The sequence below is a fragment of the Strigops habroptila genome, chromosome 11, assembly GCF_004027225.2.
Source record: "Strigops habroptila isolate Jane chromosome 11, bStrHab1.2.pri, whole genome shotgun sequence".
In the NCBI taxonomy this organism is placed as follows: Eukaryota; Metazoa; Chordata; class Aves; order Psittaciformes; family Psittacidae; genus Strigops; species Strigops habroptila.
This window is the reverse complement of record NC_046360.1, coordinates 1,008,865-1,028,621: the sequence shown is the minus strand read 5'-3', so window position 1 is coordinate 1,028,621 and position 19,757 is coordinate 1,008,865. Positions and strand designations below refer to the sequence as shown.

Genomic DNA, 19,757 nt, shown 5'->3' with positions numbered 1-19,757 from the left:
CTGCAGCTGGATGTTGCACAGGGCAGCACATGTCCTGGTCCTCTTGCCGACATGGGCAGCCTGGCACGGTGACCTGGCACCTCTCCTGCTGCAGCTTCTAAGCTGTACCATGAGCAGACATACCAAGCAGGGCATCACGGTGCTGAGAGGAGCAGCCCAGCTTCCTATTAATAATAGATGTGACTTTGCAGACTGAAATCAAGGTTACCAGTACAGGCAGAGCAACAAACCAGTCCAGGAATCCCACAGAGAGCCCTGCAGATGTGTGGCAGGAGTTGCTCCATCACAGGGGAGGATTGAGGTGTCAGTGAGAGGGGCTGGTACCTGAGCAGCTGCCGAGGTGCCCTGGGAGCTGCGGCTGCATCCCGGTGATGGTGTGGCCAAGCAGGCAGCACCTTCATCTGCTCCAGGGGCTTATTTCATCTGGAGAGCCGGGATGGGAAGTTCATCCCCTGTGGGCTGATGTATCTCTTCGGGTGCTGTAAATACAAAATTATCTACTGGGATAAATGGAATAAGTTAACACCAGGGTGAGGATCAGGCCTCAGGAACTGTTCCATTTTCTCAGTTCTGATGTGCAACTCAGTTTGTTGAAGTCAGCATCCATATAAAAGCTGGTGCCCAAAATACTCTGTGTTGCTGCTGCAGGTTTATTTTAACCTGCAGTTATTTAACCTGCATAATATTTTTATTGTAATTCCTAGCAACCACACTCCAAAGGGGAATTGCTGATGGTACTCAAAGAGCTGACAGAGGAGCAAAATGCTGCTGGTTCTCCTGAATAACAGCATTAGCTCGGGATGTGTCCTGGGTCTCCTCTTGTCTTTAAAGGTAGCTTTGCTTTGCCCAGCTTTATTTTCCACCCCAGCCCACCAACGCCTGTTAAACCACTGCAACAACAATCCAGGCACGATCCATGAAAACCCTGCTTCCTCAGTGAGTTGATGGTGATGGTGAACCTGAATCTTTTTAACCCCAGCTGCAGGAGGATGCTGCTATGGAAATCTGCACGCAGCACTTTATAAATATACCTTTGTTTCTTCATTCCACCCTGTGCTTTCACAGAAGCATCCTCACTGCCCCGTGCCACTGAGGAGAAATCCTTTAATCTCTGCCGCAGGGCTGCCGGGGATGGAGCAGCACAATGTGATGGTGATTCAGAAATGTGCATTAAAAACAGCCCTGGAGGTTTCCCAGGGTTGGAATCCCTTGCTGCCCTCTCATCCCGTCCCACTGTTAAGGGTTTGTTAGGCCAGGTCAGGAGCAGTCTGCGCCTTATGCTTCCATCCAGGCTGGGAGGCGATGCTCAGCTTGGGTAGATCGAAGAAGAGGGAGAAGGGAGAAGCAAAGGAACCGTGTCAGGAGGTGTGGGTGCTCCCTGGCAGGAGACATGGGGACAGGGCAAGATGGGAAGTGCTGGTCACTGCTACATGGGATGGTGCCCACCCAGGGGTGTTGCATGTCGGGGGGGAGGAGGCAGTGTCACCTTCAAAGGGAGAGCTGGGCATGTCCATGGGTAAAACCCATGATGCGTGTGGCTCTTTCCGCAGGTCTTTCTCGTCCCCGCACCTCTCCGTGGCCTCCATTGCCGTGGTGGACACCCCCGGCTTCCACAACCCCCGGCACCAGCGCCACGAGCGAGCAGCGACCTTCGAGGAGCTCTGCCACAACTACGTGCACGAGCGGCTCCAGGCGCTCTTCTACGAGAAAACCTTCATTTCGGAGATGGAGAGGTACAGAGAGGTGAGGAGCAGGGGCTGGGATGGGGCTTTGACACAACGGGTCCCTGTGCCCTGCCAGGGTGTGACCAGATAACTCAGTACCTTTAGTGGAGGGTTGCAGAGAAATGAGGGGTCTGTATGGAGCAGTCACCTTGAGCCAGGTCTCTCTTCTCCCCACTGCCCCAGTTGTGGATCCTCTTGGATATTCCTGACATTCCCAAGGTGCCAGGCTGCCTTGGCAGCAGTTTGGGTATGCGTGTTCCAGCTCAGGGACTTTGTGCCCTTCTGGTGCAGCTGAGTTTTCCCTCAGGTGATGAATAATAGAGGATAGAAAGGAAAATGATAAATTATTGCAGAAATAAGCTGCTGAAAAACCTACCAGCAGAGATGAACTTATTAAGCTTGCAGGAGTTACTCTAATACCTCTAGCCCTGGGAACAGAGTTGAATTCCCATGGCTTAATATTCACACAACACTTGTACCAAGTAAGTATCTGTGTGCTCTCCAGTAGTGATGAATATCACTAGATAGATATTCATCTAGATACGGCTGAGCTCGAAATGGCAGAGGGCTCAGCAGGCTCCGCTCCGTTGCTGCCTGCCCTGGTGCAAGCACATTCCCTTTGAGCCATAGCACTGCCACTGTGAGCCCCAGTGACCCATTTCCTCCCCGAGCTGGGTCACAGAGCATGGGTCACGCACAGGATGATGCTGGCACGTGCCCTGGTAGGCAGAAACTCCAGCCCCGCTGCTGCTTTCTCCACTTGCATGCTGAGGCTGCCAACCTGAACCTCACCGTGTTACCAGGGAGAGACACCGAAGCTGCAGCTCTTGCTGAGCATCCCTGGTTCACACAGGAGCAAGGGCTCACCCTGCCCATCCCAGGGGCTCCCCGTGCTCCAGGGCACATTGGGGGTGCTGGGATGAGGTGCAGGTGGTGGGTTACCCTGCAGCAGGGGCTCCTCGCCTGCAGCCCTTGGCTGAAGAAGGGAACCCCACAGAGCCAAGTGGAGCAGTACCCACACCACCTTCCTCCCCCTCCATGCAGACATCTCTCCTCTTGGCTTTCAGATGCCAGACCGTGACTGAAGCAGGCTTTTAAATAATGTTTTCCAGGAAAATGTTGAGGTGTCTTTTGATCTTCCAGAGCGCTCTCCACTGGACACGCTGTCCATCATCGACCTGAGCTCCTCACAGGTAACTCGTTCCCATGGGAGCTGGTTGCTCTGGTCACACTTGGAGCATCCTCCTGCTCAGACGAGGGAGGGCTTCAGAGGCAGAGCGGGACCTCATGGTGTGTTTGGCACAGAGCAGCCTGTGGGGTTGCAGGGGAGGGTGCAGCATCACCCAGGGCCTTTTTGGCTTTTTAAAATACAAGCACCCCTCCTGGTCAAGCCCTGCACCCAGGGCACATCCCCCTGCCCTGCTGCAGAGCAGGATGGCTGGTCCCTTTGGGATGCTGTGTGACTGCAGAGGTCTCAAGGGTGATGGTGTTTGGAGCTGGATGCGACCAGGAGGGTTTCCCAACCCTGTTCTGGCTGGTCCGGGGCAGGAAACACAGTGAGCAGAGGTGGCGGGGAGCAGGATGGCAGTGGGGGGGAGCAGGCTGGCATGGCTGCCTTCAGCCCCCTGCCCCATTCCCAAGCTCATCTCCTTCTGCAGCCGCAGGCGCTGCCGGGCAGCCCGGGATCCGACCGCAGGGGACTGCTGTGGATCCTGGACGAGGAGGCGCTGACCCCCGGCTCCGGGGATGGCACCGCCTTTGACCGCCTGTGCTCCTACTTCACAGCAAAGGGACCCGACCAGGAGGGTAAGCGGGGGCCAGCTCGGCCGCCCGTCCTTCGGCATCACCGTGTAGCTTTGGGAATTGAATAGGCCATGTAATAGATTAAACAGCTTTTCTCCTGGGGTTGTGGGGCTCCTGCTGCAGGGGACAGCCACATGCGGAGGTGCGAGCAGGGGCTGCACTTTGAGATCTCCCATCAGCTGGGCACGGACCCCGTGCGCTACGACCTCACGGGCTGGGTCAGCAAAGCCAAGTTCAACCTCTCAGCACAGAACGCCATCCAGGTGCTGCAGCAGTCCACCGTGTAAGTATGAGCGAGGTGCCGCGACACTGTCATCCCTGTGGGAGTGGGATTGGGATCCCATGGGAGTGGGATTGGATTGGGGATGATGCTGGTGAGAGCTGAGATTGCAAACCTGCCCCAGCTCTGAGAGGCCACTTGTGGTGGGGAAGGCAGAGGGTTGTGTGGGGCATCCCAGCAGAGAGGAGGGGACCTGCAGCCTTGGTGCTGGCTATCAGGGGTCCCTGCCTGTTCCCCCCACCTCCTGCCCAATGCACAGTGCAGGGATGGAGCTGATCTGGCTTTGCATGAGCACGGTGGGGACGGGATCTTGAGTGGATCCCATCTGCAGGGCAGCCCCGGGCACATGCTGACACCAGTGCAAGAAAGCCATAAACCCCCACAGCTTCAGCCCGGCTTTGTGGGAATCCTGAGAGCTTAGCTGAGGTGTGGGGAGCAGATGTCAAGTGATTTGAGTCGCAGCCATCAAGCCCTGGGGCTGACTGACAGCAGGATGTACACGCTGTGATCACAGCAGATGCTGCCGGGTGCTGGTGAATAGCGCCGCAGCGAACAGCTTCCCATCAGAGCTGGCTGGCTTCTTCTAGTCAGCAGATCTGTGACACTGGCCTTTCAGTGGGGGTCCCCTCCTGCAGGCGTGGGCAGTGGGGGAATGAGGGGCACCAGGGGGACCCTGCGATGTCCTTGGCTCCGCAGTGCCACAGGGCAGGCATCAAGCCATGAAGCATCGCTGCCTGAGGTCACGTCCCCTTGCAGCAATGGTGCAGGTTTTCCCCACTTCCTCAAGGAACCTTGTGTACTAAATTGGAGTTGAAATGTAATCGAGCTGCTGCCGATGTCTCTGCACATGGCAGGACTTTGACCTTGTGCTTAAACACTCGCTGCTCATTTTGGCTTCAATTCGGGGAAGTTTTAACAGTGGTGAACAGCTTGGTGCCCAAACCAGAGAGGAGCAGAAGGGTGGGAGGTGTCCTGGCACCCTGCTCTGCTCCATGGCCGGGTGCCGTGCGGCAGCACTGATGCTGAATTTGGGATGCTGGTGATTGCATCCCCCTGGAAGGGGCTTTGAAGCAGAGGACCCCCAGCACTGACCACACTGCTCATTGCTCACAGCGAGGCCGTGCGGGAGCTGGTGGTGCCGCGGCTGCGGGCGCCGCTGGGCTGCCGCGCCGTGGCGGGGCTGGAGGGCCGCTCGCAGGCAGCTCTGCACCGCAGCGCCTGCGTCAGGAAGACCTTCGCCAGCAGCTTCGCGGCTGTGAAGAAGCGGTCGGTGTGTGCTCAGCTCAAACTGCAGGCGGTGAGTGCACAGTGACCACAGGGGTCCCACTGCGGGGCTGTGTCCCACAGGGCTCTGAGCCTGGGGTGCTGCTCTGGCCACGGGAAAGCATCCCAGGCAAACATATCATGAAGCAGATTACACACGCACCTTGCTGTGCCACCGCTTAATCCTCTTAAGCACTCGGGCAACTAGAGCAGCCTCTTTGCTGGGCACGTGCCAAGCTCCTGCTGACCTCAGCCATAATTAGGTGCCTAAAGTCTCTTGAGGAGAGTAGCACAGTCTCTGTTGACTCCCCTTCCAGCCCACTTTGAGGTCCTGGGTGTCCCTGGCAAACCCTCGCTCAGCAACCCTCAACCCTGTAGGATTTGGTAGCCCATCAATAGAAAACCTGGGACATGAGCAGGAAGGGTCCCACTCAGCCTCTGCGACCTGTGTGCTGGGCTTGCACCTCGGACCGAAGCTGTTCCTAACATGCACTGAGCTGTGGGGTTCTGAGGATGACTCCAGCTGGTGCGGGGGGTGTCCCCAGCACCGCTCCATCCCCGCTGACCTCTGCTTGCCCGGCAGGATGCGCTCACGAACCTCCTCCGACGGTCCCAGCTGCACTTTGTTCACTGCCTGCTCCCGGAAGCGGGGCCCGAGGGGCCGGTGCCTCGTCCCCCCGCGCCGCCCGGCGCAGCCCCGCAGCTGGATGTGCCGACCCTGCGGACACAGCTGGAGGGGACCCAGCTCCTGGATGCCCTGCGCCTGCACCGCATCGGTACGCCTGGACCCCCACCGCCGTGTGTGCTGCCCTTCCACACCTTGCTTTGCTCATCATCTGCCTCTTGCCAGCCCCACTTCAGAAAGCCCTCGAGGTTGTATTGCTGCTTTTGTGGGGGTTCCCAGCCCCTCTCCTGCCCGCAGCCTGGGCACGGTGGCTGCAGACCAAATGGGGTTCCCCCATGCTCCCTTTGGAGCATCCACGCATCAGGTCCAGGGACATCTGCATGATGCAAGGTGCTTGGGTGGTGTCTGGCTACCTCAAGCGCATCTCTGCTGCTTGTCCACTCTTTCCACCCTGCCCTCACTGTAGCTCCATGGTCCCCACCACCCGCAATGCCTTTTGCTATGCACAGGAGGTGCCACCCTTTGCCTCAGCCCCCCACCGCCGGTTCCCTCCCCAGTGTTTGGTGTGAGCCACTTGCCCCGAGGCTGGTGCAGCCCCCAGTGATGTCTGTGTCCCCCCAGGGTATGCGGATCGCCTGCTCCTTACCCAGTTCCGAAGGCGCTTCCAGGTCTTGGCTCCGGATGTCATGAAGAAGCACAGCTCTGCCTACGAGGTGCCGAATGAGAGCAAGGTATGTGCCAGGACGGCATGGAGAGCACAGGTTGGGAGCCCCTCATTGGACCGTGCCGATGCTGGAACTCCTCCAGCCTTTCCCAATGCCATAAGGGCTTGCTTTGCAAAGAGGAGCAACTCCTGCAGCTCCCTGCAGGCAGCCGTTGTGCTGGCATTGCCTGGGCCCTGTGTGATCCTGGCTGTCCTCTCTCCAAACGGGTCACGCCGGCATCTCCCTGCCCTGCGACAGGAGCTGCTTCCCAGTCCCTGCCTCTCTCAGGCATCCGTTGTTGCTGGGATGTAGGGGGGTTCTCCCAAGTTTCTGCTATAAATTTATTATCCCACAAAGCCTGAAATTCAAGGGAGCTCAGGAATGAAGATGGAGATTTGCCATTTTTATTGTTTCATAATAAATTTATAGCAGAATCTTGGGAGACCCCCCCGTGCCCCTGGAACAGGCTGTGAGAAGCACTGAGAGCTGGGAAGAGCCGAGAGGAGATGAATTAAACATGGGCACGTGCTCTGTTGTGCAAACTGCCAGCCAGGGTGTGCAAATTCAGTTAAGACTCGGGATTTAATAAGACAAGTTTGACAGCCAGAAAAGGTCAATATTGTTATTAAATGCTGTAAGGAGGCAGAGGGTGCCTTCTCAGCAGTGTGTAAACCAGGGATTTGGAAAATCCTGGCCTCCCTGGAGCTCCTGCCACACGGTGTTAGCTGGAGGCTGCTTCCCAGTGAGTGCATTAACTCGGCCACTGCAGCACAAGAGATGCTTGTCTGGAGTGAGGGTGATGGTGCAGCAATGACCAACCTTGTGCTCATGCTGGCCCTGCTGGATGGGATGGGATGGGATGGGATTGTCCACATAGCCCTGTGCTGGACCCAGTCCCAGCAGTGCCACAGGAGCAGGTACTTCCTTGCCTCCAGCACACGGTTTCATGCATGGTGGTGGTCCATATCCAATGCACTCATGTGCTGCATCCCCACCTTCCCCCAGAGCATGCAGGGCTGCAGGCTGGGGTGCAGTTCTGCTGCAGCAAGGTGCTTCAGGGGCCGTGGTGAAATAATCCTTCATGGAGGAGATGTGTGTGGCCTCCAGAGGCTGTTGTATGGAGTGAAGCATTAGTGGAGGGGTTTTGTTTCAATTTTGGGAGCTCTGGGGTTTTCAAATCATCCGTTTGTCCAGATAGTGTTGGCTGCCCCAGGGAAATGTGTGATGTTGCTGGCTGCTACATTCGTATGCTGGTCCAAAGCTCAGAGTAATTGAGTTCAGGCTTCTTTTCCTGCTTGCCTCCCTGCAGGGGCTCAGCTCTGCTCTGGTGGAGCCCCAGTGGGCTCCAGGGGGAATTTGGTGCTTTCCCTCCTGCGTTTGGCTCCATAGGCAGAACTCTTGGTCAGGACAGGCTCTCACCTTCCCCTGAGTAGCCTCCAGCCACAGGCACCCATGCATCGGGGCCCTCCGGGGCAGAAAGCCCTTCTCACACCAGGACTCAGGGCTGGATGCACCCTTACTGAGTGCCTGTAAGGACCGGGGGTCTCTGCCCTGTTTCATCAGGCTCGTATCAGGGTGTAAATGTTTTCTGAGCAATTCCATGGTGTGCTCCTTCTCCACAGGCCATACAGGAGCTCTTCCAGGTGCTGGATCTGGAGAAGAGCAGCGTTGCCATTGGGCGCAGCCAGGTATGACGGCTCCAGCTCTGCTTCCCTGTTGCTCTCGGTGTGTATCTGTAGAGCCACTCCCATGTCAGGCACTTCCAGCTGCCCAAAGCTTCCCAAACTGGAGGGAAAACCTCTCTTCTGCTATGCCCAGGGGGCTGGGAAACCAAGCTTCACCAAACATCAAAGCAGAAGGCTCCTCATTCACATTTGAAAGCATTTCCCTGGGTGAAGTGTGTACCTAGTTATCGACATCCGGCCCCTCATGGCATTGATGTTCCTCTTTACCTTTGATCTCTCCTGGGAGTTAATGGGGCTTGGGCACTCGTGGTTTTGGTGGGCTGGGGTTAACACTGCAGGGCCAGGCAGCTGAGGTGTTGCGGCAGCAACGTTTGAACTGAAATGTGATAAGCTCAAAGCAAACTGAATTTTGCCAGCTCCCGGAGTCTATGAAGAAAGAATTCGTGACACAGTTCTGTGGCACAAAATAACTTTCTTTTATCCTGCACAGTGCAGTTTGCAATTACCTCTTCTATGAAACCCTTGTACTTAATCAATAGCTCAATAGCAGCTCCAGTCACATCTTGTTATGGAGAGTTAGTTTTGCCATTGCTTTGAGCATTGATTTTGCACTAGCTTCTAAAAGTTGCGGTCTTGTGAAGTTAATGCAGACATTAATGAGACAATCAGATCGGTGGTGAAGCAATCATAGCATTATCTCAAGAAAGGGAGCTTCCTTGGAATTGTTCTTTGATTCAATTTAGCATCTTTTGAATGCAGCTTTAAGTGTGCCACTGGCTTCATGAGTGTAATTTGGTTTTTATTAGAGCTGTATTATGCAAATGGGGCACAGTAGTCAGAGGGATCAGTCCCATGTACCGAGAGCTTCCCCAGGCAATGACAGAGATTTTTCACTGAGAGATTGATACAGGCTGAATTTGATGCCATCAGCAAATCTGTATCATGGAATCACAGACTGGTTTGTGTTGGAAGGGACCTTAAAGCTCCTCCAGCTCCAACCCCCTGCCACGGGCAGGGACACCTTCCACTAGAGCAGGTTGCTCCAAGCCCCTGTGTCCAACCTGGCCTTGAACACTGCCAGGGATGGGGCAGCCACAGCTTCTCCGGGCACCCTGTGCCAGCGCCTCAGCACCCTCACAGGGAAGAGCTTCTGCCTCAGAGCTCATCTCAATCTCCCCTCTGGCAGGTTAAAGCCATTCCCCTTGTCCTGTCCCTACAGGCCCTTGTCCAAAGCCCCTCTCCAGGTTTCCTGGAGCCCCTTTAGGCACTGGAGCTGCTCTAAGGCTGGTGCAGTTGTCGCATGCACTGGTCCAAGGACATTCAGTCTCCTGCAGGTCTCTGGGAAGGCTGCTGGGTGTTAGCCATAAATACATCCCACTGGCTGTGGGCAGGTTTCAGGCCCCATCCTGAATGTCTGTTTCTTGCTGTCAGGTTTTCCTGAAGCCAGGAGTCATCTCGCGACTGGAGAAGCAACGTGACAAGCTGATAGCCCAGAAGATGATCCTGCTCCAGGCTGCGTGCAAGGGCTTCCTCAGCCGCCAGACGTTCAAGAGGTTGAAGATCCAGCGCCTGGCCACCCGCTGCATCCAGAAGAACCTGGTGGTGTTCCAGGCAGTCAGGCACTGGCCCTGGTGGCAGCTGCTGAGCCGTGTGCGGCCCCTGCTCAGCGTTAACCTCGCGGAGGAGCAGCTTCGGGCTAAAGAAGTATGTACCAAGGGGTGGGATGGGTTGGGAAGGGGCAGGATGGGATGGGGTGGGATGGGATGCTTTAGGGGCTCTGTCTGGTGGGTTGGGCAGAAGTCACTCCTGTCAGAGCAGAGATGTTTTTCTGCCCGTTAGAAGCTGTCGTATGTTCTTGGCACTGCATTTTTTGCCCTGAGTAATGTGTTTTGCTGTGAAGTGAGAAATAACTCTCCTTCTTTAGAGGGACAGTAGCAAATGCACCGTGTCCCCACATAGCCAAAGCCCTGTCCTAGGGCCGTGACTGCCCCATTGCCCTCCTTATGCCCCCTGCGAGGCACTGGGTCTGCTGAGCCAAGTCCCTTGTGGATGGATGCCCCACATCAGTCTGTGGGATGATGGATGCTGAGCGGCCAAACACATCCTTGAGGCAGAGAACTGCTCTGTACTGTCACCAGCGCTGTGCTGGCTTTCCCCTGTGCTGCCACTGCTGATGAGAGAGTTTAACGGGCACCTGCTGACCCAGGACATGCACCTTTTGCCCTTCTGCACCATCTGGGACCTGCACTAAATTCTTTGTCTGTCTTCCTGACGTCCTGCTCCTCCTTTTGCCTTAGTGAGGTTTTAACAAGATGTTTTCAGGCTGGTTCAGATGAAATAAAAGCTGCCCAAGCCTCTGTTTCTCTCTCCAAACCCGCCTGGGATCCATCAGGCCCCATCACCCGTTAACCTCTGTTTTTATCACAACTCTGCACGTTCTGCTTCTGCTCAGTGTTGAGCAGGAAATCAAAGCAGGACAAGGCAGCGCCGAGCAGCTCTCGCTGCTGTTACAGCCAGGCTGCCTGAGAAGGAATCACAGAAAACAAGGTGCCTTTGCACCCGCTCTGTGATAGCCTGCCAGGGCCCCAGGAATGCTCCTCGAGCAGGATTCCAGCGCTTGGCTGCTCATCCAGGCTTTTGAGGTTTGCTGCTTCCTCACAAAGCGTGCTGTGTGCACACAGCAGTGCTGACGTTCCCTCCGATGGAATTCATGTCAGGAGCTGCAGTCCCGGCAATTTGCAGTGAGCAGCCTTCAAAGTTGCGGGGTAAATTGTATTAATAAGGCAGCCGTGTCTCTCCTGCTTATTTTGAACAGAAAACGAGGTTTTCATCAATAAGCTGGGGATGCTGGAGCTCTCCATGTGTGTTGTTTTGCAATCTTCCCTAGGAGGAGCTGGCAGCGTTGAGAAGGAAGCTGGAAAAATCTGAGCAGGAATGCAGCGAGCTCAGGCAGGCTGCAGAGAAGCTGGAGAGCAAGGTAGAGCCCAAACCACCTCTGTAGAGCCCTGAAACACCTCCGTAAAGCCCCAAAACCACCTCTATTGAGCCCCCAAAATGCCTCTGCCACAGATCCTGATTGCAGCACTCAGGACCAGCGTCACTGCAGGGTCTGTGCTGGGTAGGATCCTGCCTGCCTCAGCAGCAGATGGTTGCACCCAGAGAGCAGCTCAGACACCTTGGGAATGGGCTGTTCCCAGGATTGTTCCCGGGGAAAGCCTCATATCCCCTCCAACAAGGGCAGATGTCACCTCATGCTGCCACCAGTGCAGTGTATGAGGCTGGAGAGTGGCAGTGTGAGTGTCATCCCTTCTGCTGACAAAAGGCTGCAATTAGAACAGGAAATTACACACTGATGTAGCACATGATGCTCTCAGGACTGCAGGCTCGCTGACCTGTGCAGACACCAGAAGTGACTTGGTTTAATGGGGTGAATGCTAATAGTGAGGAGGCGGCATGCAGGAGAAGTGTCCTGCATATCCCCTGCAGGGGTGCAGCCACGGGCTCCTGCAGTGATTGCTCTTTGCTGGGTGCTGTCAGTGGGAGCCTGGGGTTCTGGTGGCACTGGTTGGTGATGGTGTGTACTTACCACGTCCCCTAAGCACATGCAGTGGGAGCAGTTGGGATGCTCAGGTTGATGCATGCATAGTGATGCCCAGACTGACTCCCTGTTTCCCCCCAGATCATCGACCTGAACACGGAGCTGTTGGATGAGCAGTACAAGGGCGATGTCGCCTGCCAGGTCCTGGATGGGGAGCGGGCAGAGAGGCTGCGGGGAGCCCGTGAGCTGCAGGAGCTGCAGGTAGGAGAGTCCTGAGATGTTGGGCCATGCCGGTGGGGATGCTGCTCTCAGACCCAAGTACCCTGGAGCTGGGTAGAGCTGCTCCCTCCTTCCCTGCTTTCCCCAGAGCAAACATGACCAAGTGCAGAAGAAACTGGAGTCAGTGGAAAAGCAGCTGGAGGAGGCCCAGCAGCTGGTTCAGTTGCGTGAGATGAAGATAAGTGGCTCTGGAGGAGGTAGGGGCATCCCTTGGGGGTGATGCATGCTCTGGGCACCCACTCTGACCTGCCTCTGTAGGGCAGCAAAGCATTCTGGTTTGCCCACCTCAAGCAGTGCTGCTCCCCCAGCCCTTGCACACCCCAGTGTGGTTTTGGCACCCCATCTTTCTGCACTGCTCACCCAGCAATAAGCTGGCAAGAGCAGGAGCATACACGGCTCTGGCTATTACATGGAGCTGGAGATACAGGCAGGGATTCTGCCTAAAGGCACTGCCAGCACTGACTGGCACTGCCTGGCACTCCTGGCAGCTCCGAGTGTGATTGAAGCATGTTGTGGAATGATGAGGAGGATGGGATGGGATGGGATGGGATGGGATGGGATGGGATGGGATGGGATGAGCACGCATGCTTTGCTGAAGGCGTTGTGCCTGTGCTATGTAAGCTGGGGCAGAGCTGCACCCTACGAGCTCAGTGCTGGTGTTTGTGCCATACAGGAGCCATGGTGCTGTTGTGTATTCACCCATCCTACCCCAGCATGGCTGGTCGGGCCCGAGCACCCCCCAGCACCTCGTGTCTCTCTCTGTTGGCAGAGGACGAGTGGCAAGTGCGCTTCGAGTGCGCGCAGACAGAGATCTGCTTCCTGCAGAAGCGGCTGGTGCAGCTGGAGCAGCGCCTCGAGTCCGAGCGGGGCACCAGGGCCGGGCTGGAGCAGAAGGCAAGTGCTGCCAGCCCCGGGTCATGCGGGGAGCGGGGATGCTGCTGGAGCCGGGTGTCCTCTCCCTGCTCCCCGGGCGGGCTGAGGCTCAGAAGTGCAGCCGCTTGGTGCTGATGCTCTCACTGACCGCTGGTTTGAGAATAAATATCCCCAAACTTCCTTCAAGCTTAAAAATGTCACTTTTGCACCAGAACATGGCAAAATTCAATGTTGGTCAAGCGTGAGCATGAGCAAAGGGCGGGAAGCTGCAGAGTGGGTGGGGGCTCAGTGGTGGGTCTTGGTGCTGAGCTGGGTTTTGGGTACTGGACGGGGTTGTGCTCGCATGATCTCTCATGCATAGAGCTGCTAACATAAAGAGCTGGCAGTTCTCAAGCTCTGCCATGAGGAGGGAAAAAGCCACTGTGCTTCCCTGAGCAGTTCCTGGGAGTCAGGTCACTTCCCATGAGGATAAAACAAATAAATTGATATTATTCATGGTACATTAAAAAGTAATAAGAAAAGCAGCCCGGTCACTGGAGCTTGGGTAAAGCAAAACAGCCCATTTACTTCCCGATAGTTAGTTTGGAATTACAGGCTTCATTAATGCAAGATTTTGCTTATTTAAAGTCATTCCTTAATGACTCCATTCTCTGGCTGGCGAGAGCTCTGTGTGTGTCTATCCCAAACACAATGCCATTCCCAGAGGGATCCAGCTCCTTTGGTCCAGGTGCTGCTTTTTGCAGAGCAGGGCTGGGATGCTGCAGGCACGGGGCGGGGGGGGTCAGGTACCTCTAATTGTCCTTGTTTAACGGTGGGTCTGGGGTGAACCATCCCCTGGCACCGGGGTGCGTGTGCCGGGGTCTCACCCACTGTGCCCACAGCTCGGCGCGGCGCAGGCAGCGTGTGAGGCGGCCAAGAAGGCGTCGCAGCAGCTGCGGCGGCGGTGCCGGCGCCTGGCCTGCGAGCTGGAGGATGCGCGGGTGCTCGCCGAGAGCCAGCAGAGCCGCAACCACGAGCTGGAGAAGAGGCAGAAGAAGTAAGGCTGGGGGGGCACAGAGAGATGCCTGGGGGGTGGTGCCGGGAGCGGGGCTCCTGCTCTTTCTCCCTGCTTTGGCTGCTGGAGGGTGCACCGAGCATGAGGTTGTTTTCACATCCTGTTGCTGTGTGGCTGTAACACACTTCCATAATGGAAATCTCTCCCAGTGCGATGCTCTGGGGAGGCACCGTGGGGAGGGATGCTTGGGGCATCCTCATCCCAGGGTGTCCAAGGCTTCTGTGTGCCCTTCATGTGCCTGTGCTGGGAGCGCTGCTGGCAAACCGGGCACATGGTGTGCAGCAGAGAAGTGTAAGAAATGAACCCCAGTGTTTTAGTGCTGCTGTTTGAAGGAAATGGGTTTTCTGCCTCAAAATAGGATACCAAGATGAAGTAGACAGAGAAAACATGGGAAACCACCAACTGCTTTATAATTTCTTTAAATTTACACTTTGTTTCTCATGTTCCCTGCTGTCCTGTGCTGAGATGCTGACTGTGGGCTAGGGCTTGGTCAGACCCGGAGATACAAAGGTGCTGAGATGACCTGTGTTTCCCCATCCAGGTTTGACCTGCAGTTAGCCCAGGCCCTGGGGGAGTCCGCCTTTGAGAAGAGCCTCCGTGAGAAAGTGTCGCAGGAGAACACCAGCATCCGCTGGGAGATGGGCAAACTCCAGCAGAGCTTGAAGGTAAGAGGGAAATATCCCACTTTGCGGCATTATATCCAGTTTCGGGAAGAGCTCTCAGAGCAAAGCCATTATCTTTGCAATTATAGCTGAGGCAATCAGGCACAAGCCCAGCAACTTGATTCCAATTTCTTTCAGTGCAGTTCTAGGATGTGCCTAATGTGTTTAAATACCACCATCGTCTGCCAGAAGAAGGGCTATCATTGTACACGAGTGATAACCATCCATGCTTAGCTAATCAGCAACCCCTCATTTCCACTGAAGCCACTTGTGCTCTTCTCCACGCCTCTACCCCCAATCTCACCTGCAAGAGACCGCAGGGATGTGGTGTGCTGGGGCTGGGGGAAGCTGCAACGCTGCTGCAGCCACCCCAGGGCTCGTGATGGGGACGGGGCTGCTGGTGCAGGGAGGGTCTGAGGATGTTCCTGAGGATGCGGTTGGGAATGGTCTGGGTGTTAGGAGCAGGGTGCAAGTGCAAAGCCCCTCTCCATGTGTCTGATCCACTGCTCTGCCCTGCCGAGCAGCAGAAGGAGGCAGAGGTGTCCGGCCTGGCACAGAAGGTGTCGGTGCTGGCCGGCCGGGTGGAGGAGCTCAGCACCCCCAGCGCCCTGGATGCCCGGGCAGTGCCTGCGCTCCGGAAGCAGCTCTGGGACATGGAGGCCAGCGCTGCTGAGCAGAGGAAGGAGCTGGAGCAGCAAACGGCTGCTGTTGATCACCTGGAGCAGGTAGTGTGGCTGGGGATGTTCATCCCTGCACGTGTGTTAAACCCGCACCACAGCATCCCCATCCCTCCGGGGTTGTGTGCAACTGCTGGGCAACCACCTCTGGGTATTTCAGCAACACCAGTGGCTGGAGCTGGAGATAGAGCGGATGAAGCAGATCCACCAGAAGGAGCTGGAGGACAAGGACGAGGAGCTGGAGGATGTGCGGCAGTCCTGCCAGAGGAGGGTAGGTCAGCGCTGGGTTGGGGATGATGCTCGGTCCCCAAGAGGAGGAACCATTCCCAGGGGTCCTTCCTCCCCGCTGTTTCCCCACCACCACCCCAGCATGAGCCCCAGCAGCAGCCCCAGAGCGCAGAATCAGGGTCTGAGTCAAACGTGGGTCCATGCATGCTGGAGGCGCTGCAGGGATGGTGCACAAGAGCCATGTGTGATGCAGCATATGGGCTTGCTGCTCCTGGTAGCACCAGCATCATGCTGAGGGCACAGCTCCAGCCAGCCAGGGCTTTGTGTTGGGGGATAATGAACAGAAAATACCACTTCAACAGGGCCATGAGGTCGGTGACATGTGAACATGAACTCCAGTTTCTTCAAAACCCCTGCGGTGTTTGATGTGGGGTGTGTGGTAGCAGCCAGTTCCCATTAGGCCTGCGGCATACCTGGCTGTCCATAGTGAATTAGCATTGCCGAGGCTTAATGAAGCGGTCGGTGGGGCTTTGCAGGTGCTATTTTAGGAAGGCAGGCCAAGTGGAAAGGCAAACAAGGCAACCTCTGCTCCTCCTACTCCTGTCAGCACATAGTCATGCCCAAAGCCATAAAGAACTGTGTGCCCCAGGGGCTGCCCCCGCGCAGGCACCATTTCCCCCTGTGCTGCCCTTCTGCTGGATGCTGCAGCGGCAGGTCGGTGCTGCTCAATCCCCCTCTCCGCTGGCCCATGTTGCAGACGGTCTGGGCTGGTTGTGAGGATGCATTGCTGAGAGATCCTCCCCGGGGTCCTCCCTGTCCTTCTGCACCTCTCTGCCTGTCTAATTGCCCTGTGCAGAGCGCCAGCATGACTAGAGATGCTGTGCCTTGCGGCTGCCCTCAGCCAGCAGAGCCATTCATCCTTTCTCTCCCTCACCCTGCATGGCCTGACTATTATTTTCCAAATGAGTAAATGGCAGAGACACAGCAGAGAGCAATTGATCCTTAGCAGCCTGCTCCCACTCCCTTTCTGAGCCCTGTTTCCGAGCAGTGGCTGGGGATTGGAGCCAACCCCTCTTCTAGGTGGCTGAAGGCCCTGTGTTACTGCTCTAGAGCTGCAGGGACAACCTTTGGGGAGGTCCGAGTGTGGGTTAGCTCAAATAGCCCATGGTGTCCCCAAAAGTCCTGTAGGCTCCTGGGCTGCTTCCCCTTGCTCCCGCTGGCCGCTGCACTGGAGCAGATGCTCCAGGGGATGTGGCCCATCCCTGGTCCCCAGCGCTGGCTGCAGTGATGGGAGGGTTTGATGTGCACCCTCCGGGGGCTGCCAGGTCCCTGCCATGGCAGTGGCTGTGCCACACGGAGCCTTGGCAGAGGATGCTGGGCTCTGAGCGTGGCTGGTGGTGTCTCCCATGCACAGCTCCGGCAGCTGGAGATGCAGCTGGAACACGAGCACGAGGAGAAGCAGATGGTGCTGCATGAGAAGCAGGACCTGGAAGGGCTCATCAGCACCTTGTGCGAGCAGGTAAGAGCACAGAGCCCACCCCAGGGGCTGCTGGTGGGGAGAAGCTCACTTTGCTCTCCTGGCTGCTAAACCCGTGCCCTGGCTCAAAACACATAAGAAGGGGCCTGTGAGTGCCTCTGTGTGTGTGTGTGGATGGGCAGCAGCTTGGTTCTTCACGCACAAATGGCTGCGATGCCTCTTCCAAACGCTGCCCATCCAAGCAGTGGCACGTGCTGCAGCAGGCACTGGGTGCTGAGAGGGTTTTGGGGCTGCAGGCATCGTACAGGACCCCGCCAGCCCCACAGAGGGGAACTGAGAGGTCTCTAAGCTGGGGGAGTCATCTGCTTTCTTGCTGGTATTTTCATGAGAGTCAAAGTGCTGGAGCAGCTCCAGCTGCCCAGAAAAGCAGTTGATCAGATTCTGCTCTTTGCAGAGGAATTCTACCCCAGACACATTTGTTGAACAAATCTTTTTTCACTCTCTAACGTGTCTGTGGCAGTGATTGAAGTGCATGTAATGGGAAAAACACACACAGCTGCTCCCTGTTAAATTAGAAGGCGAGGGGCTGAACGCAGCCTCATTGAACAGCATTTATTGGCTTGGGCATCACTTAGCATCACCCAGCAGCCAGGCCCAGGGGCTGCCTCATGCACAGCTCCTGCTGAAGGAGCTCTGGAGGCCAAGCAAGGTCCTGCCTGGCCCTTCCCTGGGGCCATAGTGCAGCTGGGGCTGATGGTGGCATCAGTGCAGCGTGTTCAGAGGGTTCATCTTGGTGCTGTGCACCCCAGGGCTCCTGGTGCTGATGCTCCCAACCCTTGCAGAGGCCCCATCACACTGCAACCTCCCCTGCGCACACGAGAGGAGGAGTTGGTTATCTGGAGTTACAGTCATTAAGCACCATGTCCTCCAGCCATTGGCACATGGGTTTCACCAGCTCACCATTCCTGGCAATTGCATGTGTTCATTACATGGGATGGCTCCGGGAGCGTTGGAATGATGGGCATATTTCACACAGACACAAAATGGTCCGACGAGGCTTATCCATAACGTCGCCCCTGCTCCTGGCTTATAAAATGTTTTGGGAGCTGTCAGTATCAATCTTGCTGTATAAAAGCAGGATATGATTACAAGTGCCTCTCAGTCCATCACGTCCCTCCTGTTCAGTGGAGGAGAATTAAGATGGATGAGGAGGGGGCTCTCGAGGAAAGGCACCTTCTCCTCACCAGGACTGGCCCCACTGAGGGCAGTGTGAGGGGAAGAGGGGATGGAACAGCACAGCTGGAGATTGTCATAGTGCTTGAAAGCACTATGAATGAAATCCCAGCTTTCTAACCTAAAAAGCACCAGGCTGCAATGGTGGGAGGTGTTGGTAGCTGCCATAGCTGCTGCTTCCAGCTAAGATACAGAACCCATCCTCTGTGGTGGTGGGTAGACCCTGAGCTACGGGAAAAAGATGCTGAGCATCATCCAAGAGCCCATCCGTAGGGATGGCAGGATAACAGCAGCCTGCTGCGTTGCAGGGTTGATATAAACGCTGTCTGATTTACAGAGGACACTGTGCTTCAGAGCAGTTTATTAAAAAAGGGGAATGAAAATCAGCAAACTAATTAAGGAAATGGAGCTGGAATGGTTTGTGGTTCCAGCACACGCAGCCGGCTCTGAACTGAGTTACGGGGTCAGAGCCGCACAATTAATTTTAGCCACTGAACAGAAAATGGGAGAACAGCTTTGAAACAAGAAGAGACAGGGAAAACAGACTCGGTGGAAATGCTGTTGTACTTCAATTAGGCTGAAATCAAGCACTGAAACCACGTCCCTGTTTATTTGCTGTTTCTCTAATTCTCTCATCCTTGTAACCATGGTTGCTCTCAGCTTGAGTGGGGAGTGGAAAGGGGTTTTTTCCAAGGTGCATCCTACTTCCCTTCTTTAAAAGGCTTCAGAGTAACGCAGTGACACCACATGCCCAGGATGAGCATTCAGATCACCCAGCAGTGATGCTGCAGCAACAGCAGCAGCATCGAATACATCCCTCCACAGCTGCCGGTGACTCCAGATGCTCTGCATTAGAGATGTGTAAATGACTCCTAATGGAGCTTTCCTCACTGGTGTTTGGTGTTTCCTTCTGTTTCCCCTGTGGGCTGACTTTCTCCTGCCCTGGTCACTCTTTTCCCTAAAGGGACGGAGGGGTTTTTCTGGCTTTTTTTGCTTTCACACAATGACTTTTGCATTTTCTGTGCCAGCTCTCAATGCAGACACTGGACCAGCATCCTCTGGCTCTGCCCCTCTCTGGCCCTACCCCTTGGTCAGGGTGGTTTCCCAGGGGAGTGACATGCTCAGTGGCCACAAGGACAGGGTGCTCCAGATCTGGGGACCCGCAGTGTCTGCCTGCCCCTCTGATTGTATAGCGGGGCTGTCCCTCGATCACAGGGGTGGTCACAGGGCTGGCACGTGCCTGATGGACACCAGGGGTGGGCAAATACTTTCAGAGGAACAGCTTTCTGGTAGGGAAAAATGTGGTGTTTTGGTGGAATCTGCTAAGTTTAGTGTTTACAAAGTTCATTTTCCCCCTTTCACTGAACTATGAAATAATTTTAATAATGAAATTAATAATTAAATAAGTAATATGAATGAAATAATTAAATAGGATTTTAAGAATTAAATTAATAAGATGGAAGAGGGGGGATTTAGATTAGATATAAGGAAGAAGCTCTTCCCTGTGAGGGTGCTGAGTGTTCAAGGCCAGGTTGGACACAGGGGCTTGGAGCAACCTGCTCTGGTGGAAGGTGTCCCTGCCCGTGGCAGGGGGTTGGAACTGGAGGAGCTTTAAGGTCCCTTCCAACACAAACCAGTCTGGGATTCCATTA

At 55.6% G+C, this 19,757-nt stretch overlaps 1 protein-coding gene across 1 annotated transcript in view; it reads left to right on the top strand.

Moving 5' to 3' along the window:
* Window positions 1–19,757, top strand: part of MYO18B (myosin XVIIIB) — a 61,858-nt gene that overhangs the window by 15,757 nt on the left and 26,344 nt on the right. Inside the window, exons 14-31 of the mRNA XM_030501404.1 lie at window positions 1,551–1,743; window positions 2,837–2,917; window positions 3,383–3,530; window positions 3,651–3,810; window positions 4,921–5,104; window positions 5,654–5,846; window positions 6,317–6,426; window positions 8,022–8,087; window positions 9,516–9,788; window positions 10,972–11,061; window positions 11,764–11,883; window positions 11,990–12,098; window positions 12,671–12,795; window positions 13,656–13,810; window positions 14,370–14,493; window positions 15,015–15,215; window positions 15,328–15,438; window positions 16,810–16,914. Of these exons, the coding sequence (XP_030357264.1) occupies window positions 1,551–1,743; window positions 2,837–2,917; window positions 3,383–3,530; window positions 3,651–3,810; window positions 4,921–5,104; window positions 5,654–5,846; window positions 6,317–6,426; window positions 8,022–8,087; window positions 9,516–9,788; window positions 10,972–11,061; window positions 11,764–11,883; window positions 11,990–12,098; window positions 12,671–12,795; window positions 13,656–13,810; window positions 14,370–14,493; window positions 15,015–15,215; window positions 15,328–15,438; window positions 16,810–16,914 (2,548 nt within the window). The remainder of the gene's footprint in view (window positions 1–1,550; window positions 1,744–2,836; window positions 2,918–3,382; window positions 3,531–3,650; window positions 3,811–4,920; window positions 5,105–5,653; window positions 5,847–6,316; window positions 6,427–8,021; window positions 8,088–9,515; window positions 9,789–10,971; window positions 11,062–11,763; window positions 11,884–11,989; window positions 12,099–12,670; window positions 12,796–13,655; window positions 13,811–14,369; window positions 14,494–15,014; window positions 15,216–15,327; window positions 15,439–16,809; window positions 16,915–19,757) is intronic.